General features: G+C 41.4%; 2 protein-coding genes across 3 annotated transcripts in view; one reads left to right on the forward strand and one right to left on the reverse strand.

Moving 5' to 3' along the window:
• Positions 1 to 24,505, reverse strand: part of COL4A3 (collagen type IV alpha 3 chain) — a 130,077-nt gene extending 105,572 nt beyond the window's left edge. The window contains exon 1 of the mRNA XM_055346155.1: positions 24,333 to 24,505. Coding sequence (XP_055202130.1) covers positions 24,333 to 24,419 — 87 coding nt within the window. The 5' untranslated portion in view covers positions 24,420 to 24,505. The remainder of the gene's footprint in view (positions 1 to 24,332) is intronic.
• A 213-nt stretch (positions 24,506 to 24,718) lies between these two features.
• COL4A4 (collagen type IV alpha 4 chain) overlaps positions 24,719 to 25,683 on the forward strand; it is a 127,086-nt gene continuing 126,121 nt past the window's right edge. For both annotated transcript variants that reach the window (XM_055346153.1, XM_055346154.1), the window contains exon 1: positions 24,719 to 24,973. The gene's annotated coding sequence lies outside the window, so the exon portion shown is untranslated. The remainder of the gene's footprint in view (positions 24,974 to 25,683) is intronic.

Consider the following 25,683-nt stretch of genomic DNA (forward strand, 5'->3'; position numbering starts at 1 on the left):
AAAAGGGACACTTTCAGAGATTGAGGGTTTGGGTCACAGAAGAGGACCGTCACGCAGTCTCTCTCCAGCGACAACTACTGCTAGTTTTGAAAGCTTCACAATTCTGATATCCACTCCAAGACAAGAGAAGTACATTCATATCTGCTACATCATTTCATCCCCACAATAAGCGGAGATATATGTAGCAAGAAGGGATGAAAAAAATTCAAATCTGGTGTTGGTGTTTATCCTTACTCCCTTGTTAGGTTCCGGAGAAAATGAAATGAGCAAGTCAAATGTGACTAAGTCATTAACCTTTCAGAACAGTACACACACACATGAAGATAGTCAACAAAATGATAGAGGGCAAGATTACAATCAGACACAAACTTAGCCTTCTTTATAATCCCATAACTAGGTTTTGACAAACTCTTCAGGAGGACTTAGGTTGTCAGGACCTGAAATAATGGGAGTCAACACATTTTGCATCTGAATCGTATAATCTAAGTTAGTATTTATACTCTTATGTCTTGCTTTTCATCCTATCACCAAAGAAATTAAAATCAGTATTTGAATTTAGAGCAAACTAATTCTTTCTTCTAAATGGTGTGTTTCAGTGAATGAAGAAATGATACATAGAGAAACTTAAGCAAGTAAAAATTTCCTTCAATGATTTTTTTTTAACTCTCCATGACTCTCATTACCTATTTTTTTAAAAAAGATTTTATTTACTTATTCACAAGAGATACACACACAGAGAGGCAGAGATATAGGCAGAGAGAAGCAGGCCCCATGCTTGGAGCCTGATGTGGGACTTGATTCTGGGACCCTAGGATCACGCCCTGGGCCAAAGGCAGACGCTCAACCACTGAGCCACCCAGGCATCCCTCATTACCCAGTTTTTGATAAGGGCACTGCCCTAGAAGAAATGATCAAACTTATTCCAATGTCTTTGTGCCTTGTAGGAGCATTAGCATTATTCTAGGTTCTTACTATTCCTAGTGTTTCAGAAATGAAAAAATCTTTATTTTTAGCCTTTCCAATTACCAAAATAAGAAAGTGGTTTCCATTGAAAGTTATGTGAGATTTCACAGTCAATTTCTATTAGGATTACACAGAAATTTCTTGAAGTTGAAGCCAAGGGTGTAAAATTTTAGCCACATCTGTCTCCAAGATGAGTTATTAGGCCGACTTTGAAATCTGATAACTGTGTTTTGCTGAGTCACTGTAATCTATTGCAGCCCGTTGGCACACTTTGCTTTTGAATCCTTGATATGGGCCTGGCCACCAGGGTGCTCCATAAATGCTTCTTGGATAGAACCATTCAACACTTATTATAGTGCTGATGCAGAGTGATTTTATGGACTGTTTTTCAAAACACTTTCATAAAACTGACAGTATCTCCTGCTTTCTCACTTTTTTTTCCATAACAAAGTCCAAAAATGGGTCTTTTGTATATATCATGAATCTTAAACATTCACATCTCTTGACATAGCATGTCCACTTCTAAGGAACTTATACAGAAGCAGAATCGTAAATCAGAAGCAGAATGCCATATACGAATATGATTATAGCAGCATCATTTGCAGTAATAAAAAATGTGAAATATCCTGAGTGTCCACTAAGAAAGAAGCAGCCAAGGAAGACTGAACGTTAAAACATGTTCTCAAGACCACATACTATTATTTAAAGAGTCTATTTTTATAAGAAAAAAAAGACCACAGACTCATATACACAATATCCTTACATATATTTTTAAAATATCCTACATATAATGAAAATGCTAGTGGAAAATAGTAAAAACATTAATGATATTGTCTGAAAGCAGAGAAACTATGATTGACTTTTTCCTTTCAAATTTTCAGAATTTAGCACATTTTCTTTCATTAAGCACACATTACTTTTTTAATTGAAAATCATCACACTTTTTATTTTTAGTTAACCAGGGAGGATGGGAGAGAAGGATTTTTTAGTAGAGAGAACAGTCCATGCTGGACGGAGGGCCAGAAAGAGGGCCAATGTGCCTGGATGCAGAGAGATAGAGGAAGAGGAAGGAGAACGGAGTTAAGGAGGTGGATAGGGCAGCAGCAAGGGAGAAGCATTGAGTATGCTTTTAGCTTTACAGGGACTTGCATGCATCTTGTAGTAAAAGATGAAAATTTATTCCAAAATGTCCTGGTTTGGTGAATATTTCAACTCATTTACAACAGTGAACATCAGTTAAGATGCAAAGAAAAATTTACTGAATGTAATGGATACTTGGTTTCTTTCTGCTCTTCTTGTCATTCCTTCCTGGTTGGCTTTTCTTCACCTTCCAGGTCTCAGTATGGATATCACTTTCTTGGGGAGGCCTTCTCTGTGCTTCTCTATGTGCCTCTCTGGCAAGTGTTCTCTACCACCACCTTGCCTATTGTATGACACTGCAACTCCCAGCTCTTACTAGACTGGAAGCTCTGAGAAGCCAGGCCCACCTGCCTCACTCTCAGGCCCCCACCTGTCACACAGCCCCTGGCCCACAATAAAAGTTCTCTAAATACTTGTTGAATAAATTAATTAGAAAAATATTCATATAGTAAACCCAATGCATTATACCATATGTATACATATCGATGCAAAAAACTATATTGCGCATACACATATATGTATCTAATCCTGAAAGTTGTTATTATTTTTTTGGTATTGTAGCACACTAAGTGAAAAAGGTTCCGGTTTGAAAGAAGTTATAAACATTTCATTTGGGTTTTCATTTCATGAATTGCAGAACCTGTGCCAATTTTCTAAGCAAACTGGTGTAACTCTGTTACGTGAGATGGTGTGGGGGAGAGGGCTTTAAAAATAGCCGACCGGATATCCCTCTTGGTGGCTTGGGTTATGTAAAAGTATTTTGTGTTAAGCCAATGTCTCACAATGGATCGCTGAGCTTTGAAAAGGCTATTTGGGATCCTTTTTTTTCTGAGTTAAATATCTGCTTATGAACAGAATTGGACTGAAAATCTCCTAGATAAAGGGTACCATGTCCAAAGAGTTCTCACTTTTTAACTCCAGGTACTAAAAAAATTCCCATGTTAGTCCTGACAGTGATTTAAGAAAAATAAATAAAGTAACCACTCAGTGAGAAAGGAGCCAGGATTCCTATAAAGAAAAGTTGCTAGATTTGGGCTTAAAATACTTCTCTATTAGAGCAGAACAATCAGATAACCTCTGGCTTTGTTAAATATTTACTTTAGTTTTTAAAAAGAAGTAATTTGGGGACACTGTTCTCATTAAGACCCCATGAAAGTAAAATGATAGGGATTGTTGTTTGAGAGTTTACTATGGACTGAATCCTTGGGCACAGCTGAGTCTATTGTCCTGTGCTATGCCCTGACCCCAAAGCTATATCCAGGCAAAGATGGTATGATTAGCTGGACCATTAAGATTCTCTCTGGAGTGGGGAATTGGGTACTTGGTAGTGGGAGGGGAACCCAGACCAACAGAGAGAAGACAGAGGGGAGCCACCCTGGTAGAAGATGTGAATGACAGAAACCATGAGAGAGGACACACACAGGGTAGAGGAGGAGGTGGTTGGTTAGCTGGGGCAGGAATGACAGAAACAGAAATGGGCTATGGAGTTGCTATAATTCCTGCTGTTGAAGGGACAATGAGATAACCTGGTCACTAAACTTGCATATTCCTACAGTAACTTCAACTTTCTATGAGACCTGCCTCAAGATTTAGATTCCTATTTCTCTTATTGATAGGTGAGTATACCTACAAAAAAACTTGTTTCTTGAGACATCAGGAGAATCTCTGTTCCCTGGGGCACGTGGGTGGCTCTGTGGTTGAACATCTGCCTTTGGTTCAGGTCATGATCCCGGGGTCCTGGGATGGAGTCCCGCATCGGGCTCCCTGCAGGGAGCTGTTGTACACAGCAGTTCCCTGCTGCCATATTTTCTCCTTGGCATGGCCACACCATTCAAAGCCCATTTCTGATGGAACTGGAGGGTATTATGCTGAGTGAAGTAAGTCAATCGGAGAAGGACAAACATTATATGTTCTCATTCATTTGGGGAATATAAATAATAGTGAAAGGGAATATAAGGGAAGGGAGAAGAAATGTGTGGGAAATATCACAAAGGGAGACAGAACATAAAGACTCCTAACTCTGGGAAATGAACTAGGGGTGGTGGAAGGGGAGGAGGGTGGGGGGTGGGGGTGAATGGGTGACGGGCACTGAGGGGGCGCTTGACGGGATGAGCACTGGGTGTTATTCTGGATGTTGGTAAATTGAACACCAATAAAAAATAAATTTATTGTAAAAAAAAAACAAAGCCCATTTCTGCAAAAGTGCTGCCAGATTCACCAGTCTCATCCCAGTTACGTGGTGTGATTGCCATCATTCCCCCAAATTCTCTCCCATCCTTCTTCCAATTTTCTCAGTTTATATAAAAACCCATTTGGCAACTTGCAAACTCAATATCTGAATGGTTGCTGGGATCCCTGGTTCATGAAGAAGATGGGAGAATTACTGTTATCCTGAGTAAGGCATTCTGAACTTTTAAAGACATTAAGGCATCTTGATTACAAGATAGAAGAAATGCATTGCCAGGTACCTACAGTTTGGCCATGCATACTGCAAATATCTGGGTAATATCTAATAAGTGAGAAGATCTTCAATGAGAGGAGTTGTTACAAGGAGATTCTAACTTAGTTGCTCCAGGTGGAATTTTCTGTCCTATTAACAAGCACCTAAAAGTATGATATCGTCAAGAACTGAATTTTCACATTTTGGCTCTAGATTGCTGGTATTGATGTATTATTTAATTTTCCTGCCAAGTGTGTTAAAGATACAGTCCATACTAAATATAGGTCTGATTTGTAAATGCTTATTTCTTGATGCATTCAAAATTCCTTTGAAGATAGAAGTTAATTTAACAATAGAGTTGGATTTTTGAATATATGATTTCCTGGAGCCTTTCCTAAAATGCATCTGTTTTATTTAGGAATGACACTGATGACCAAACACTAGCTTTTGTTTCCAATTAAATTAATTGTATTTTTCTTGGCCCTTCACACAATACAGTAATTGTTATACAACGTGTAACATAGATGCGTATCTATTTCACATTGTCTAAAACACAACCAAATAATTAACATAAATTTGTGGCAAAGTGAATCTGTAAGGTAAATGTTAATACAATTCTCAAAGCTGACTTGTGAAAAAGAATTAGGAAGAGAACCTTTCATATTCTTCACTTGTGTCCTCAAACAAGGACATTTCAAATTATAGAATATCTCTCAAAAATGGATGGTCTCCATTCCTCCCATGGGATACTAATCATATTAAAATCTACCAATAGGGGAGCCTGCTTGCTCCCTTAATAAAACTCAATTCAAGATCATCCTACGTCGGTAGAGAGGAAGAAGAAGAAGTGGCTTGACTCTGTAGTTTGTTTTGGGGTCAAAGTCAAATTCTCCTTGGGAGGTCTCTCACTGTGAGCTGCCACTGTGCTAGCAAGGAGAATAGAAGCATTGATACCAACCTAAACACCCAGCCTTGAGGGAGAGGGGTTGATACCATATTCTGCCCTTAATATCTAGTAGGGCTGGAGAGACCATGGTGTCATCACAGTCATCACCGTTGGACAATCATCATCAACCAACTTCACCATCGAAAGAGCCAATATTGTTTGACTTATTACTATGTCATATGACTGATTGCAGTCAATTCTAACAACAGCAGGATTATGGAGATACAGAAGAGGCTTGAACATATGGCAAAAATCATACCAAATATTTCCTTCTCTCTCCTCCCCAAATCTTTACCACAGGAGTAACAAACGGGCAACTAGCCACAGTGATTTACAATGTATAGTCCACTCCTATTTTACTGGAGCCCTCCCTGCCCAATGTGGAGCAGACCCTCTGTAGGAGAGGCTGACTTGTTTAACTCTGGGAACTCTTTCAGGGGCTCACAGGTCTGGGCTCCAGGCCCCCAGAGGCTGAGGCCCAGAGAGAGGCAGGCACCCCCTCTCTCCCATCAGTCTGAGGCAGTGTTTCTACAAGAGAGCTTGAAGGACCTCTTATACCAGAATCATCTGTGGTGTGATGAGTAGTTTCCCAGGCCACACCATGAGGATTGTGTCAGGAACTCTACATTTAAAAATAAGCTCTACAAAGGTCTGTTACACAGTCTAAAGCTTGAGAACTGGTCTAAGGCTTTTCCTTCCAACTTGCACTTCTCTTTTTATTTCTTCCCTGTCCACTGATGGAATATTCACCCTTTCTGTGAGGACCCATGGAGCAGGGCCTCACCCTCTGGTCTCCTAAAAGGCTAAATACGTATAAAAGATGGAAACATAATATGATGATGGGGATGGGGGCAACCTGGTGCACTGTGTGACACAGGAAATGAAATTTATCTCTTTAATATTTGAAGATGAACACGAAATCTTTTTTTTTTGAACACGAAATCTTAAACTTATATTTATATTGCTCTTCCAGTAGTAATGACTGATTTGCCATATATACAAGAGCAAAGACAACTTTGTAGGACTGTTTTTTCTCTCAGACAGCTAGAAGTCAACCAGTCCACATGGAGATTTTATGTGATCTTTGTATACTAACAGCACCATGTACTACCTGGGGGAAATCACTGAAAGCCTTGTGGCAAATCACCTCAAGCTACCCATTCTTCATTTCATCAATAATCAACCAAACCTTGCACTTGGCCAGCAGCTCTTTATTTTTTACAATTTGGTTGACTGGATCCACTTCTAAAAAACAAAGTCAACCTAATGTCAAAAGTTCAGTGAGGCAGCTTTGCAAAGTAAGGGTCAGGAATGTGTACACCAGTTTATAGAGAATTTTTCCAAAATGTGAACAGTGGGAAAAAAAAAACAGGATTTTTTTTTTAAAAACATATACTTAAAATGCTTTATGTGGTTTGTTTGGTTCTGTGACGGACTTTAAATGTGTTCAAGTTAAATCATTTAGAGCAGCTAAAAAAAACCCCACAAATATTGCTGGTGAAGAAAAGGCAGGCCTCACCAAGTGAAAAGACATATTTCATGACAACAGACTTAGAAATGAATGTTGAAATGAAAAGATAGAGTGCAGCAAACACTTCGACTAGATCCTTACTGGTACAAAAGGCAAGGACTGTAAATTCTCTGGAGGCCCAGAATAGCAATCAGAGGGCTGCAACCAAGCTTGCAAACGAGGTGACCTCGATGAAGGTGTAAGTCAAGTAGTCAATCCAAGTTCTATCTTTTGGGAAGAGATATTTTTCCATAGTTGCCATTTCTGTTTTTTTTTTTTTTAAGATTTTATTTGTTTATTCATGACAGACATAGAGAGAGAGGCAGAGACTTAGGCAGAGGGAGAAGCAGGCTCCATGCAGGGAGCCCGATGTGGGACACGATCCCAGGACCCCAGGATCATGAGTTGAGCCAAAGGCAGATGCTCAACCACTGAGCCACCCAGGTACCCCCACAGTTACCATTTCTGTTATAGATTGATGGATATTGATTTTACCTGGGCTGGCACTCATATGAGAGACTTTCACGGCAGAAAGTGCCTCATAATTTGGTGAGAGGCAATGATTAACCAGCACGTCAGTTCTCACATTCTCCTGGTCCATCTTGGGTAACTGCCAGCTGGGTTTCCTAGCAGGAGTTCACCCATGTGCACCTGCCGGCCCGAATCCGCTGCTCCTGAGGGTAACTCTCTCCTCACATGTTAACATAAGAGGCTTCTTGGCTAGAGGAGAAGGGTGCTGACCCACCAATTCTGCTGGCCAGACTGTTGTCTGGATTCCTGAATCCTTGCCAGGGTTCTTTGGTGGCAAGCAACAGAAATTATTTAGGCTAACTCAATGATAAAAGAGGAATTTGTTGGAATGACATGAGGCCGTACACAGAAGTTGAAGACAAGTTAAATAAACAGGCCTCAGAAAAGACCAGCCTCAGGGCCGTTGTGAGGATCAAGGTATAAAAACTAACGGAAAGTTTTTCAGGGCCCTGCTGTCAGGATGAATAAGCTCCTTGCATTTTCAGCTGAAGATCCAAATTCCTGGGGGAGGGCATGTAGTGGCTCAGCTTCGGTCATGTGCCCATGCCCTGGGCAATGAAGAGATGCTAGTTCCGTCAAGTAAAATCAACACACTGCCACCAGAGGGGGACAGGAGAGAGGTCAGGGAGAAAGAGCAGATGTCCACTGCACTGTTTTCTGGTGTGACCTGGTCTCCATCTACCCGCCTATCGACCTTGGACAGACTGTCTCCTCTGTGTTTAGGTCCTCCTGGCCAAGTCTGATAACCACCAAGTTGGAGTCAATCTTCTACCTGGCCCCATTAAAAGTCTGAAGTCAAATGGATTCCAACGAGCCTTCTGAGTTGGGTTTCTCCTCTTCCCACATACTACTCTGCTCAGTCTCTGCTTGGAACATTTCAGAGGTTCCTGGGCCATTAGTTTCTCAGAAATCTCCCAGATTCACCCCGTTCTTATGCCGGTCACTGTTATTCTGAGCCCTCCAGCCCCAAATGCTTATTTTAAGCAGAACAATTCAAGCTGTTTATATATGTACTTGCAAATCTTTTAAAAATGGCAAAGCAAGCAAGCAAACAAACAGAACCACTCTACTTCCTTTGGAAACACATAACCTTTGAGAATCTATTTACATAGAAATGACTTCACATAGGTTCAAAAGTCGAATCTTTCAAAAATCCAGTGTCAAGAAAAAAAAAAAAGCCAGTGTCAGTGAATATAGTGCCATTAGGAACCATTCTAATTTAATTTGTGTTTATTCCTGTTGGTAAACTGAAATAAAAAGTTACGACAAATCTTTGTGATATCATCAGCATCCCGTGTTTAAAAATGAATAGCCCAACTGATCTCCCAGTTGAATAACAAGAGCCTGGAAAGTAAACTGAAAGACTTTTGGCTGCTGGGTTCTAGTAGATAAAAACCTGGATGATGGTTTGGTCAAATACTGCCAAATATCAACCATCAGCAATACTTAACTAAGCTCCTAACATGCCAGGCACAGTGCCAGACATTTATAGGTATTACCGTATTTCATCATTATCATCTAGATGAACCTACAGGTTCCTATTATTATCCCCTTCTTACAAATAAGGAAAACAAAGCTCCACAAGTTAGCTAGGGCCACTCAGCGAGTTCTTAGGTGGAGGGAGTTATATAAGCGTGGACTTTCTAACTACCTGCTCAAATAAGTTTGTCTCTGTAAAAAAGTTTTGCATATGGAGAAGGGTTCTGATAGTAAAAATGGTGAGAGATGATGGATTCAGGAGTTCAGGGGAAAAATATTATTGGAATTAAGAATCCTTTAGTTTTATTCTAATGTACAACTTTCTTCAATTGTACGTCTCCAGAAGACCCCAGATGCAGAGCCCTGGAGACCACCTGTTGGTTGTGGCTCATTGTGGTGGTTCCGATGGCCACCGTCACCTTCAATGTGCCTACAGAATTAGGAACTGCCACTCCAGTGTTAGAAACACAAAGCACTGCTCTTCTTCACAGTGAATAAACAGGAAAATTCTAGGTCAAGAAAAGCTTATAATAACAACAACAAAGAGCCCACTCTATTTAGACCAAGTCAGTGATTTATCCAAATGAAAAAGCACAGCAGTTTCACATGTGAAAACAAGTCTGGCTTTTGTGAGGCTTTTCTGACTGCTACTTTCTGAAGGTGAACTTCATTGAAATAGATTCCCAAGTAAATCATTTACAGTGTGTTAGTGGGTAGATGTTAAGAGTAATCGCTATCAGTCTTCTGTTTTTACATCAGAAAATACTGAACACATTGCATTTGTGCTAACCTGATTAAGTGAAAAAAGTTCATGAGTGATTATGTGTGATGAGGTTCCAGAGGGGTCCAGGTAGTATTTTGTTTCAATAGGTGCAGGTCAAAATTTCCAACATTTTCTTCCTTTACCCCCTTTATGGATATTAAGGTCTTTTCTTTATTTCAATTCAGTTTTTTTCCTGCAACTATTTTTGCCTCTGATATTATAATGCAGCTATTACACAATCTACTGAGACTGTATGATAATGCTTATTAAGTTACTGCTCAACTTGACATAAGGAAATCAACTGGATTTTGATGCATGATTTAACCAGATTGGCCTTCAAAAAACCTAGAAAAAAAGTCTAAGAGATTCTAGGCCCAAATGTCACTTGCTGGGAGGTCATAAAAATGGGTGAGAGAAGCAAGAAGAGATGGGATAGATGGAGTGCGGTTGGGAGAGAAGAAAAAATTGCTCTTAGGCACATTGATTGTAATGGCCCATGGTCTCCAAATTTCTGCAATGATCTAAAACCAATGGGATGGCCTACAGTGATAACTAGTGGGGGTCTTTGAGCCTACGGCCTTCCAAATGTAGAGTTAAGAGTGAGGGATGAAGGGGCACTGAGAAATGGTGAACTGATTGAGGCAGGACTCTTTAAATCTATCTAATGCTATGCTGACTCTAGGTCTATAACAAAGAAAATGACTGGTAACCCCATAATTTTATTTGTGGGCATTAGCCATGCATCTCATCATCAGCTCTGTGTTCTAAGAAAACCCTGGCTTTGTTCAAGATATTCTTTTGGTTGATTTTTGAGCAGAGATGAGATCATTAGAAGTCAGTGGCGGAACGGGTAGATTATAAAACTAATGTTGGGAAAATTGACTAGTTTGGTAAATTTTAAAAATTTAGAGCCTTGGCTCACATCACACACCAAATCATATTTTGGATTAAGTAAAAAAAAGATAATAGAATATATATCAAAATATTATCTCCAGTTATATTTACATGATAGAATTTGACCTGATTTGGTTTTCTTGTTTTGCTTACCAGTATTAAACCTGTGTCTATCATTGGACCAGTAAAAGTATAAAAAAAGAAAAAAAAAACTATAGCAGTCGATCTAATTAATACTTTTACCATATAAGTCTATTACAAAAGTTGCATGGGCAAGAATTCATCATAGCTTTGTTTATAATATCAAAAATTTAGGTTAAATAAACCTAAACATTGTATATAAACATGATGGAATAGTATGCAATCATTTTTACTTTATTTTTTTAAAGATTTTATTTATTTATTGATGAAACACACACAGAGAGAGAGAGAGAGAGAGAGGCAGAGACACAGGCAGAGGGAGAAGCAGGCTCCATGCAGGGAGCCCGACGTGGGACTCGACCCTGGGTCTCCAGGATCAGGCCCTGGGCCAAAGGCGGCGTTAAACCGCTGAGCCACCCGGGCTGCCCATGTAATCATTTTTAAATGATGTTTAATGAGGTCCAAAAATATTATAATGTCAAGAAAGCAGGATACAAAATACCTTACACCGTATGATCTCATTTTTATACAAATATAACAAAAGTTGGACACTGGCTACTGCTGGGTTCTTTGACTAGGAGTGCTTTTAAAAATGTACTTATCTATATATCTTGAATCTTCACAAACAGGCATATATTACTTCTATTGTTAGGAAAAAAAGATCGGCATAGAAAGAAACATTTTTGCTTAGTCTGATAACTAGTTCTAACGGCTTCATTATCAAACTTCCCAAGGAGCCATCCTTTAAAAGATCTTCCGAGACTTTCCTCAGCATTGTGCACTGTACTTGAGGTGTTCAATAAATGAGCACCAAGTGAATTTACACTTTCAACCCTGTGGCTGCCGATTACACATTAATGGAATCTGAGGGAGGCTGTGAGCCAAAGCAGGTTGCATGGTGTCTCTCTTAAACCCATGCCAAAAAGTCTATATTTGAAAGATAAGAAAGGACCAGAGTATTACTACTAAATATTCCCCAGAATTATCTCTGTAATTAACAGGTATTTTAGGTGAGGTATTTGGAAAGTCACCATTAAAGTGATGAAATCACTGGATGAGTTTTAGCATTAGTATTTACATGGGGTGGTGTAAGGTAAACACGATCTTCATTTTGTAATGGGGACCGTGCTCAGGGAGGATGCCATTTCTGCTGATGTTTCCAAATAATGTTATTAGAAAATACCAGCAGCAAAGAATGCACTGAATAATATTTTTGAAAATAAGAAACTCCTTAATACATTCCAGGAAGTTGATACTGAGTCACAAAATAACAGGAGAATTAAATGAGTATAAGAAACATTTGGACTATTGCTTTTCTGATATTGAAACTCATTCCTGTCTCAATACTACTTGGCATTTGTAGAATGCAAAATGTGTTCAATTATAGGACTTCTGGGGAGATAGGAGGGAAAGGTTTCTCTACCACATTATATGATTGAGGCAATGGAAAGTCTTGGAATTCAAGTGACTTGCCCCAAATTATCTCGATTGTGATTTTCTTCTGACACAGGATGAGGGGGGCTTACTGTTGCCCTGCGAGATCTCTCTTGGATGGCAGGATGCCTCAGATGTGTTTGTCTCCCTTACTGCTCTCTTGGGGTCTGGGGATGCTACTCTTTTGGGTCACGTGGGCTCTGAATGCTCAATCTCTGAAAGGCCTGAGTAGGTCACAACTAATAGAATCCCTGAAGGTTCCATGGGCCCAGCCACAGGAACATGCAGTACTTGATCAATCCACCATGTGGTCTTCTCCAGAGGATGTGGACATGAGAGAGTGTTGGCACTTGTAGTCTGGCTTCCAATCCATAGGATCCTCATCTCATGAGATTTCAGATACAGTACTGTTCTTCTTTTGGTTTTGGTTTTTTGTTTTCTGCCTTTTGGAAGGGATTGCAGGATTGCTTTTGCCTAACATGGAGAACCTCGTCCATGTGTGTAAACTTTTGGGGTACTGCTTACCGAATGCTGATAAGAGTTCCAGCGGGGGTGGAGGCTGGAAGCAGGGAGAAGACCGCCAGTAACTCTACATGCTGCTTTCTGCAATCGTTCCAGCATTTCCAAGTACTTTCCTTTGAAGATAAGCTGTTTTCAAGCCATTGAAATCTCACTGCTTTCTGGCTCCATTGTTGTCACACAATTTATTGCTATTACACAATAAAGCCCACATGTTCGCTGTTCTGTACATTTAGCCAATCTTTATACTCCTTCTCAATTCCACTCAAATTTTGCTTTTCTGCATTTTTCCTGTGATAGCATATCTAATTTTATTGTTATTGTCTGTGTACTTATCAAAAGTCCACATTTGGGGGCATTCTCCATAAAGGTGGGAGGGACCATGTTGGGTTTTATCTACCTTTGTTCTCAGCATCTAGCTGAATTAATGAGTGAATCACTCAACATTTCACCTGAAAAATAACATTTCATTTTTATTCTTGTGCCACAGGATTCAAGAACCTCCTAATCCTTTACTGCCTTTTTAGTTTTAGTGTTTAGAATCAAATGTTGGTCCAATTCCATGAACATTCATTGAGGACCACTAATCCCAAGTGTCCTGCCAAGAGCTGGAACCAAAAAGAGGAATAAGATGGAACACCTGTGTTCCAGGAGATCAGCAGGGGAAGCAACAGGGAAATGAGTTAAACTCTTTTGAGATGGCAGAGAGAAATACTACTTCAGTAAATAAAAGTATTGCATTGAGGTTTTGATTGTAAAAGGATAATAGTTTTAGAAATCATTCTTTCTGAATAGCCAAAGCATTTTAAAAATAATCTTATCTCCAATAGTTATTTAAATAATAACAGTGATATCTGATATTCCTTTTTTATCATCTGGGACATTTTGGTAAGAAAGAGTCCTACTCAAAAGCCCAAATAACCAGAACTCCCAATTCTAAATCTACTTCCTCCACTAATTTGATGAGTTTTCTTGGTTCAGACACATAACTGTTAATCAAGAATGATGCTACCTTGCCGTCTTATTCAGAAGTGCACAAAACCAGACATTTGATAAGAAAGTATCTACATACATAATGATTTAAAATATGACTTTAGGAAGTGTTCATCTTCAAGGAGTTCCATTGTAGCTTTATGTCTAAACAAGTGGAAATACCCCCCAAAATTCAACCGAAGCATATTACCTAAATAAGTTATGGTACCAACCTGCAATGAAATGCTCTGTATATATTTAGAGATACTTGTAATAATTAATTACTCAGAACATTTTCAGCAGTCCATCATTAGGCAAAAAGAGTAGAATAAAAAAAAATCTGGCAGAGAATAGACTAAAATGTTAACAATAATCACCTATGGGTAATTTGACTATGGGTAATTTCTAGTTTTATGTTTCTTTTGGTACTTTTGAAATTTTTCCAAATTTTGTCCAATACATGGAGCTTTTTTTAAGCCAGTATGTGAACGCTTCAGCATTCCCAATATTATACATAAGTCAATAAACAGAATAAAATTATCCTATCATCTAGTTAAACAAAAAGAAAGTGAATGTTAACCTTGTTGTTTTGGGTCTCTCCAGACCTACTTTGACATATGATTCAAGGACAAATATTGCAGATTTCTGAACTTTCCATTCGTAGAACTTTTTCCTTGAGAAATTCATGTAACAACAAATATCCTGGTGGGAAAAAAAATCCAGTGACCGGACTGTTTTGTCTACATAATGACAAACTCCCAAGGTATTTAGAAACCTTGAACTCCTTTTTAAACACTGGGATCACTTCTCTAAGAAACGAATTTGGAAATACAATTTAGTTAACAAACATCAATCTTAAAGATTGAAATTGGAAAATTCCTAATTTACCCCAAAACTACTGTCAGAAAAAGAAAAGATTTTACACACTCATAGTTTTAAATAGCTTCAAGAATTACATTGTTTTAAAAACAATGGTCTCATGCCAATAATACCGAAATACAAGAATATCAAATACTCATTAAATGTCTATTTACACATACATGTGCACATCCACACATATACCACCTACAACGATACATGGAGATTTTTTTGATAGCCTGGTAGTGTATGTACAGGGCACCAGACTGGATTTTTAACTTTCCTCTCATCACATAAGTGATTATCAAATTAATTGCACAGAACCTATTAACAAGGACAGATTGAGCAATGTTGATCTAGACTGGTTCTCTTCCATTCCTCTCTTTCTGACTGCCAAGGCAACAGAATCCAAGAAAAAGTACCAACAAGACTTCCTTTCTGCATTGTCACCTCTCCTTTACATAGGCTGGGTTTCCAAGGAGAACAGTCAACCTTCTCCGTGTGCCAGTAATACAAATCTTTGGAATAGAGATAACATTACAGTTCTTTAGGAATGCTCCAGTGCCATCCCACGGCACCTTGGGGCCCTTCAGAGTCTTTACCAAGGCTGGCATGCTTCTCAGACAACAATGTACCAGGGAAGGAATTTCTTGTGGTGCTGATCAGTATGAGGATTTCAGTTGGGGTGGTTGGGAAGGGGCCCGACATGGGGAAGGCCCCTCCTGCCAGGAGGGGAAGCTGGTACTGTAAGTCCTAATGAGTGAGGAGCTCTTCACCTCCTTTCATTCTTCCCTGGCTTGGAGCCCTCTCCGGCCCGGGACCTATATCAGCTGGGACAAGCGCTCCTTGGCCCAGTCTTACCTTCTTGCCCTGGGCCTCACAGACACATTTGGCAAATTCAAACCTGTCCCAGTGAGGTTGAGGAGAGGATGACAGAGACACGTCAACAAGAATGAAAGAAGAACATTTTCATCACATCACTTGACATGTGGGCCCATTACCAAGTTACAGTGTGAACTCATTACTCATCCATTATTAATGCAACAACTGTCTCGTGAATAGCATAAATACACTAGATTGTCTCCTTTTTGTTAAAATGTTAATTTGTTAACTGCAAACATTAAAATTATAGGATGATCATCCACATACAGTCCTGTGGACTTATTCCACCTTACCCAGGGAGCAATTTACCATCCCTAATTAACACCACCACCATGAGCCTGTTCCCTTTGGGGCACCCTGCCTCCCTGCTTCCCATCCCTTGCCCCGCCTCTAGCAAAATACTCAGTCTATGTATTCCATCATGGTGAGTAAATAAACTTAGCATTTTCTTTCTCTTTTTCTAAAACTTCTGTTGGTCTTGGTTTTATTCTTTAACAACCCAGAAGCCATAAAATTAAAAGCACCTTACCTCTCTCCACTCTTGAGAGGCCTTGGCCTGGACCACATTCCTTAGTCTCCGTGTAAGGCTATATCTTATGAGCTGTTTCTCAGAAAAGTTTTCCCCAACAACCTCTAGCTAAGGTAAATATTATCCTTCCCCATCACCACATCCTTTTCTCTCCTAGCAGGTACCACAATCTATGTTTATACATTTGTTTACTGAGATGCTGTTTCTCTCCCCTTTTCCCCTAGACCCCCAACTCCACCTAACTCCATCATGCAGACTGTTTGTCAATGAATCTCCAGTACCTAGGCCACATGTCTATGTCTCTGTCCTATGATCTGCTTCCTGATTTTAATGAAAATAATAAAATAATTGTAGCTAGACTAGAAGAGCTGTGAATTGTGTTGAGTACTTTATCTGCATAGATATGCTACCATCATTTTTAGGTAAGAAAAACAGAGATTGTTTCAGAAGTAACTTGCTTAAAGGAACACTAAACCTCTTCTCTGGCTCAGTTGTAGTGATAACTTAGTTTATAGTTTAAAACGAAAGGCATGTTGGTGTCCAATATAGTTCTCCTTACCTTTTGCCAAAAGTTCACTTTTTATAATTTTTTTCCAACATTTCATGTACACAACTTATTCATATATTGATAATGAGGCAATATAACTAAAAATGTACAAAGTGATTTGTGCAGCTTTAAGCATTGTAGCCAAGGTCAACTATCTTAACTTTCTTGAGAAAAAGTTGCACAGATCTTTAGGCAAAATCCATGCTGAATTATTTTCTTTAATTCAAGTTTGTCATTTTGACAACATGTGTATTCTATGGCAAATCAGCAAACAAAATGTGTTTCATTCAGAGATATGACCTTATGGACTGTATCTCCCTCTCATATCTGGATTGCACGTATGTGGGTGGGTCTGTGCTATCGAAGATGGTGGCCATATATGGCTACAGACACTTGAAATGTAGATACTTTGAATAAGGATGTTCTAGAAAGGCAAAATAGACACCAGATTTTGAAAACTTAAAATGAAAAAGAGATTGTAAAATATCTACTAGTGTTTTTAATAGTGATTACATGTTGAATTTATAAAATTATGGATACATTGGGATAAGTGAAATATATTCAAGTTGATTTCACCTGTTTCTTTTTATTTTTTAATGTGGCTAAGAAGCTTAAAATTACATATGTGGCTCATCATTATGGCTCACATATTTCTATTGCATGATGTGGACACCAATGTTTATTTATCTGAACTTGTGAAAGCGTGTAAAGTAGAAAATAATAGAGCCAGCATAATTTCATTCCAGGGTTGGCCAGAAAATATCTGAAGCCAGAGGCCTTAGCTGGCAGTTGTAAGGAATCCCAAGAGGGCTGAAAAGACTGGCATGGGTGCATCCAGAAGACAAGAGCCAGTGATGATACCTTGTAAGATAAACACTGAACTCGGAGTGAGAAGCTTTCTTATCTGATTTTTAGAGATGAAGACATCTCACAGGTATTACGTCAAGGACAAGGTGGTAGGGCTGATGGGGAAAATGTCTATTCTGTCAATAAGGTGATATAATCTCAGGTTCCTTATTTTCTGAAACTGAAAACAGAGGTGAAATAACCTACACTGAAAGTCTGACTAAAAAGCCTAGGTGGGGGCCTGGACTTATAAACCTTGTAGAACAAAATTGCTCTGAGCACCACATGTTTTCACTGATCTTGGAAAATCTTTTACTCCGTGGTGGATGGACGCTTGTTGGCTGAAGGCCACAGCATGAGTATGGTCAGATGCACACGGGTGAAAGACCACAGGGCATTTGCAAACCAGACAGCCTTGCTGTTGGAATTGTACACTAACAGGTCTGAGGGTTTTCATCAATGGCAATATTTAACAAAATTATCCTTACTCAGAGTTAACACTAGACAGTTAGTACTGTGCTTTCTATAACAGGGCGAAAATTATAAGGGACATGCAAAGGTAGATTTCTTTTAATTCAGTTTTGCCAAGGATCATGCTTGAAAGCAAACTAGCTAATATAAGCTCAGAGAAATGCTCAAGGAGGAAGACCCACCTCAGAGAGGGAGCTAGCCAGCTCTGCTCTTGTTGGCCTTGACCCCCACCTCATTGAATGCAAGTCGGAATGTTTGGAGGAAATGGACAGAGGGAGGGCCTGGCAGAGGGTGGCCCTGAGAACACGAAAGGAAACATGTTTGGTGCCCCCATCCTCCCAAATCATTACTACATTAGTCTATTCTAATGGAAAAAAATTCTCCTGGGAGCCACAAGACTACTTTGTTCTTTTTTCTCTTCCCAGGGCAGAACAGCTCCAATCTGTGAGCAATGAGGTGAAATGAAGGGGGTGGGGCAGGCTGAGTGATGACAGAGGAGGCTTTTATCTTCCCCAAACTTCTCATTCACATGGTCTCCCCATGGATGATAATAGACAGAAGACATAGGACAGATCCAGACCTTGAAATCATAGAAAAAGAATCAAAGTGATTGAGTATAAAATGAGAATGTAAATGATTCTTTTACATAAAAGGCATGATTAAAGGCATAACATAAGGAGGGAATCTACAAAAAAAAGACAACCCCCCCAAAAAAAAAACCCCAGAAAGACTTAGACTCCAAAAAGGACTTTTAGAATAATCATTGAAATTAAAATTTAATCAATAAAAGTAATGATATTTAACATTTATTGAATGATTACTATGTGACCGGCATGGCAAAGTATGTGTTATATGTATTAAATCACTGAATCCTCATAAAATCCTGAGGTGAGACTCTTATGTCCATTTTAAGATGAAGAAACAGAGACAAAAAGTTAAAAAGTTGGTAATGAATGGATCTGGAGTTATTAACCGTATCAAATGCTTCCATCCAGAGTTCTTTGTCATTATTGAAAATTACAATAGGTTGGAAAAAATCTATTGAAACTTACAAACAGCAGAAGAGGAAATTAAAAATTGAAAGATTGATTTGAAGAGGGTTCACAGGGTGTGACATGGGAGAAGCAGCGCCTGAGACAGAAAGAAGCTGGATATGCATGCTACAACTTGGTCTCAAGTCCAGCTGATGACTGGTCTTGTGGAGAGTCTGGGTCAACCTCTGCACTTCTAACCACAGTTCTGCCAGGAGAAGAGAATTTATGCCGTGGCTCCCATTGCCCACAGGTCAAAGATTCGCCCCACAGGCGTTAATACCCTGCACCTCTAAAGGACGACAGGGATCCCAGAGTAGAGTCTAGAGGAACCATAGGCTGTTCCAAGTGCAAAGTCGGCATCTGGGATAAGTCAGTGCCCATAGCCCAGGAGCAAGGTAGGGCCCAGAGGATCTGAGAGGCATATGAAAGGTGTCTGTTAGAAGAAGTTAGGAGAACTGGAGAAGGAGATGAGAAGGTCCGCCCAGGCTGTATCCTAAGAATACCAGGAATAGAGACAGTAGGGAAGGAGAAGTATATAAAAAAAATGAATGTCTAAGAATTTTGAAGATTAGATGAAAAATATAGATTCTCAGATTAAGTATCCATTGAGTAGAACGCATAAAAACACGTGTATATACTATTTCAATAACATGATTAAAAACTCTTGACCTAATTGAGATATATATATATGTATATATATATATACACACACATATATATATTTGAAGTCAGACTATCATCTCTATCATAATTTCATAAAAAATATTTGCTAGAAAATATACCTATGTTTGGAAATTAAGAATTAAGTATCTAAACAACCCATAGGATGAAGAAATCAATTAAAAAAGGTGCTGAGCTTAATTATGCTAAAATAGTGTTTATTAAAATGTGTGTGATGTAGTTAAATCACTATCTGGGGGAAGGTTTTTAGGTTTAAATGGACTTGAACTATTCAAAGTTGCTCGATTAAAGTCAAAATACAAAATTCAACCAGTTTGCTATATCTTTGATAGTTAGGCTATTAAATTTTGGAAAAAAAACCTATTTATAATAGGACTAAAAATATCAAATACTGAGAAATTAAAAACCAGAAAACTCTATAACATAGTGAGAAGTGAAAGCCCCAAATAAATAGACCCCAAAACGAATACAAACAGGCCCATGTATGAATAAGTGCTTGGTACACATGTTTTCAGATATAACATTGCAGAACAGTGAGGGAAAGAATGGACTGTTCAGTAAATAATGTTGGGACAATTTGTCATCTACATGGAAAAAGATAAAATCATATCCCTTAAGTAGAAAAACTTAATCCCAGGATTAAGAGCCCTAAATGTAAAAAGTTAAACTGTAAAACTTTTTTTTTTAACATAAGAGAACATTATTATAATCTCCAGGAAACAAAGAATTACTTCAACAAGATGCAAAACACAAAATAAATCAAGAAAAAATGGATACGTTTGATAGTGAGAAAAAAAAAAGCTATATGTTAAAGCACCAGTAACTAAATGAAAAGATTAACCAGAGAGTAGAATAAAATCTTTGCTGCACATTTAAATGCCAAGAGTTTGGCCTCCAAATACATAAATAACTCCTAATTATTAGCAATGGAAAGGGCAAGACCACAAGAGATCAACAGGCAAAGAGAGCTGTCCATGCAATTCACTCAGAGGTAAATATAAACTGCCAATTAAAACATGGAAAAGATTCACAAACTCACTAGTCAAAACGAGATCCTATTTCGTACCCCTTAACAACTAAACACACCAAGTTTTGCTAAGGGTGTAGGGAAACAGGTACTCTGACACACTGTTGGTGCAACTCTTTTGGGGTCCATTTGACAATTCCTGATACAATTTAACATATGCTTTCTCTCATAGCCCTCTTTGACTTCTACTAGGAATTCCAAATCTAGTTGTCACAATGGTACCTAGACAAAGATGTTACATTCCAACCTGGTGAAAAAGACCATGGAAACCAATTTCCTGTGTTTAGGGGGATGGAAAAATAAACTGTGCTTTATTTACATAACTGGATGCTATGCAGCAGCTATCACATCCATATGTATATGCATGAATCACATCTATATGTGTCAACATGGATGAAATCCAAAACCGTAATACTGAGTGATGCAAGCAAGCTCCAAAAGGTACCTATTAATGCGAAACCATGCATTGCATTTGAGGAACCACAAAACAATAATATTTATTTTTCATAGTGACTAACACACACACACACACACACAGAATGTGTAGATACAAATCCATGCATGGACGAGGGGGCAAAGAACATTTGTGTGACTTTATTCCCTAAAGGGAGAGACATTACTCTTACGTTACTTAACGCTACTGTTATGGGACTTCTTGTTTGTGTGGAACGTCGTTTCCCAATTCAACTTTCCTTTTACAATTTAAAAATGCAATAAAAAATGCAATCAGTTGGGGAAGCATCCTTCCTAAATGCAGCTGTTATCCAGCTCCTGATATTTGGCTTGTGGCATTTCTGCTCTGTCTGGAATTTGATGGCAGAAAGAAGAAGAACAAGCCTTATCTCAAACCATGAACCTCACCTGCTGCCCATACCAGAGAAGGAGCTCTCTCCAGCCCATCTGCCAGGTCAATGGCCTGAGGCAACAGCAATGTGCCTCCCAGTTTCAAACTGACGGGCTGGGCCTGGGAAGGGCGACAAGCTCCAGGATGCCCTGGACTGCCAGGCCTGGAACTGGATGTGTCATCGTGGAGCCACAGAGGGATTTCACGCAGGCCACTTTAGAACAAATTGTGTGGGTGGACAGTTCCACTCTGCACTCACAATGTGGGGGCATCACCACTACTATCCCCCTGTTTTGAGAAGCTGCTAAAGTAAAATTGCAGAAATTTAGAGCAAAATATGTTCTTAACTCATGCAGCCCCAAGATGATAAGTATGATGGACCAAAGGCTAAATTTAGCCGGCACTAATACACTATTAGGCTCTTGTTTGTTCAGCCCTTTACCAAAAACACTGTGCGTTTTGTAAAGTTTTGACTTATTGGCTAACATCTAGAGTTTGAGAGATTGAAACTTCCCCCTCCCCACTTCTCTCCTGAAGAAAGCAGGAATTCTGGCGTTACTGAGTTGAATTCTAGAATGCCAGTAAATGGTTGGCCCTGAAGACTGGCCTCTACCCCATGGCCTGACTCATTATCTCTCCTGCTGGGCTCCCAGGGCTTTCAACTCCCTCATTTTACAGATGAGAAATCTGAGGCTCAGAGAGGTCTAGTGCCCTGCCCAATGCCAGAGTTGCCCTGTGGAGGAAGCCATGCTGGCACCATGCCCACCGGTGACCAGTTAATTTAGGATTCGTTTTCTCTACACACACTTCATGGTTTCTAATGACACTTTTTATATGATTCAGCAGGTGCAATGGAAATGCTAGTTCTTACTTCAAGCCATGATCAAAGTAATACAAACGGATTAATTGTATTATCAGCAAGAACTCATCAAGATTTCGCCAAACACAAGACAAAAAATTTTTACATTTAAAGAGTAATAAGGGAATATGATGATATAATTAAAATTTGGTATAATTAGAGATTGCATGATCACAGAGCATCACTTTTTCAGGCTGATCTCTCCATACCCCCTCTTTGTCCACCCTTCCCCTGTCTCTCCTCTTCTTTGGAGTCTAGAAGGATGTATAAACCCTGCTTGGGACCTCTGCCCCAGGCCTTCCCACAACATACACTTTCTTCAGGTTTTTAGCTTGTTGTATTTATTTGCTTCTGGATTAAAGATAGCAGACAATCTACACGGACTTGGATGAGTTTACCTTACCATGCCCAGAAGTATTGGGTTGGGCATTCCTAGCCTATGCAAAGTGCATTTTTGTTAGAACCGGCTACATGAAGAGATTACATGGGTTACAAAATCTCTTAGAATGTAAAACACTCAATATAAATGTGAATTGACAGGGGGATGGCTCAATTAACTTTGGCATATTCATATACTGTGGAAAACCATGCATCAGGACAAAAAGAAAAAGAGGTGAATTTATCTTACATACTAACAGGGACAGATCTGTAGGTTGCAAAGGGATGCATATAGCATGATATCAATTATGTTTAAAAACACCAACAAAATCCCATTTTGTTTGTGGGCCTATATGTGTGTACATATACGTGCATAGAAAATGTCCAGAAAGAAACATGAAGTGGTGAGTGGAGGACCTTTGTTTAGATGGGGAGAGGGAGAGGTACAAAGATGCTCAAAGAGGGTTTTAGCTTCATCTTCCATGTTTTAATTTAAAAGAAAAAGTACTTAGATTGCATGTGCCCATAGATTCTAAAGAACTTTACTTGTAATACATATTTATATGACTATTGACTTGTCATAACCTCCATCAGGAAGTTATAAAACTGCTCATCCTTGGAAATGAAACTTGTGCTGCATTATCACCCAAGTTAACTTTTTAAGGGTAAAAATCGCAGAAGGCATCTGACAAGTTAAATTCGACTCTCACAAGTTCAAATCAATAAGTCAACTAGGACTCATAATAGTTTGGAGGACACCCAACTTCTCTTTGATGGCAAGAATAAGAAATACGGAGTGCATTTAAATGAATCTGGGGTCTCTCAAATGATGAATCAAAGTCAAAGTGACGGATTGCTTAATTCATCCAAACAGGAGTTTTATTGCTAGGGCGCCAACAAGTTTTCGGCGATGGCATTAAGCTTTTCACAACAATAGCGACAGGACACTGGAGTGCGAGTTTTGACAAGGGGGAAACCGAGCCGCAGAGAGCTCAGAGTTCGGTGTGAGGTGACATTTAGGAAATGTCAAAGCTGGGACTCCCCCAGCCTTCTGTGCTTTCTGCCAGGCCACGCTGCCTGCTCTGATTCCACCAATGTGCCACACTGCGTCTCTGTAGCTAGTGTTCTCATCCCTAGCCATTATCTACCTATCTATCCATCCATCTATCCCTCTATCCATCCATCCCTCTATCCATCCATCCCTCTATCCATCCATCCATCCATCCCTCTATCCATCCATCTATCCCTCTATCCATCCATCCCTCTATCCATCCATTCATCCATCCCTCTATTCATCCCTCTATCCATCCATCCATCCATCCATCCATCCATCCATCCACCCACCCATCCATCCATCCATCATCTACCTCTGGAGGCCCTCCCCCAGCATCGCTGACCCCTAGGGAACCAGCCAAGCCTGCTCCTCTCCGCTTCCACCAGCCTTCCTCCGGCGCCCTCCACCTGTCCCCGGACTTGCCCGCTTGCTCGCACCGGCGCCCGCGAGGAGCCCGTTGGCTCGCACGGCCCGGGCAGGAGCCCAGGACTGCGCCCCGGAGTGGGGGTGGGGGTGAGGGTGGGGGTGGGGGTGGGGGGCCGGCGCGTGCCCCGGGCGCGGGGCTGGGTGTCGCGGCGCCCGGCACTCACCTTGCCCGTCGTGGGCGCCGCCGCCAGGAGCACCAGCACGAGCGGCAGCAGCAGCGCGGGCGGCCGGGGCGCCGTCCCGGGGCGCATGGTGGGCGCCCGCCGACCGCGCCGCGGTGCCCAGTGACCCGCAGGCTGGCGCGACGCGGGCCGGGGAGCCTGGCTGTGAAGCGCGCTGGCCGGCCCGCCCGGGGCGGGTTTTGTAGGGCTCCGCGGCGCCGCGCGTCCCTGCCCACCGGGGGCTCCCGCGGCGGCTCCGGGGGAGGGCGGACGCGGCCCGGGGCCCGCCCATCCCCTCACCAGGCAGCGTGCCCAGCGGGCGAGGAGGCTGCGCGGGGCCGGGGGCGCGGGTCGGGGTGGGAGCCCGGGGGTGCGCGGGGGGAGTGGCCAGCGGCCGTGCCCAGATTAAGCGCGCGGCGCGCGGGGCGGCGGCACTCGGGCGGCCCAGCCGCTCCCGGCTCCGGCTCCGGCTCCCCGCTCCCCGCTCCCCGCTCCGGCTCCGGCTCCCGCTCCCGGCTCCCCGCTCCGCGCTCCCCGCTCCCCCACCGGCCTCGCAGCCGCGCGTGGATCTGGACCCGGCGGAGCGGGACGCGCGGGCTGCGACCTGCGACCCTGCGGTTCCGGAGCGGCGGGTGTCCCCAGAGGTAAGCCGCTCCCCCCTCCGCCACCCCGGGGCTGGGCAATCGCGGCCCCTGCCCCCCCCCTTCCCCGGGACGAGGCAGGTGGCACCTGCCTGGGGTAGGGCACGGGGCGGTGGCAGCTGAGGGTGGGGCGCGCGGGGTGGGGAGTTGGGGTCCCGGGGTCACCAGAGGAGAGCTTGTCTGGCTCCCGGGCTTGTGTGCCCGGGCTTGAACTGGGCGCTGCGTTTTGATTAATTTGGAGGCTCGAATTACCAGCCTGGCAGTCCGGGCGCTCCGGGATGCCAAGAGCAAGAGGCAGCTCAGGGGAAAGAGAAAGCGCATCCTATTCTCTGCTGCGCTGAACTGGCCTTTCAGGGTGCAGCTTATCTGCGGAAGTGAAGAGGAAACCCAGAGCCAGCTCTGTCCAGTGCCGGGCTGGGGGGGGGGTCCCCCCTTCGCGGAGGCGGGGCCGGGGGCGGGCGTGCAGGATCTGGCTTGTCAGGGCCCTGCCTCCTGCCCTTGCCTGGGCCGCTCTCACTCACCACGTTGGTTCTGGGGAAGCATTTTGACCCCTCTTCAGAATCGTGTCATTAGATACACAAAATACCATTACCTCGGAATCGGTTTTACCTGGAATAGTTAAAGTCATGATAGGGCGACAGGTGTGCAACATTGTTATCGCCCGAAATACCCACATCGAGCAACAGATGGATCACACACCTGTAATCTCAAAA

The sequence above is a fragment of the Nyctereutes procyonoides genome, unplaced genomic scaffold (assembly GCF_905146905.1).
Source record: "Nyctereutes procyonoides isolate TBG_1078 unplaced genomic scaffold, NYPRO_anot_genome, whole genome shotgun sequence".
Classification (NCBI taxonomy): Eukaryota; Metazoa; Chordata; class Mammalia; order Carnivora; family Canidae; genus Nyctereutes; species Nyctereutes procyonoides.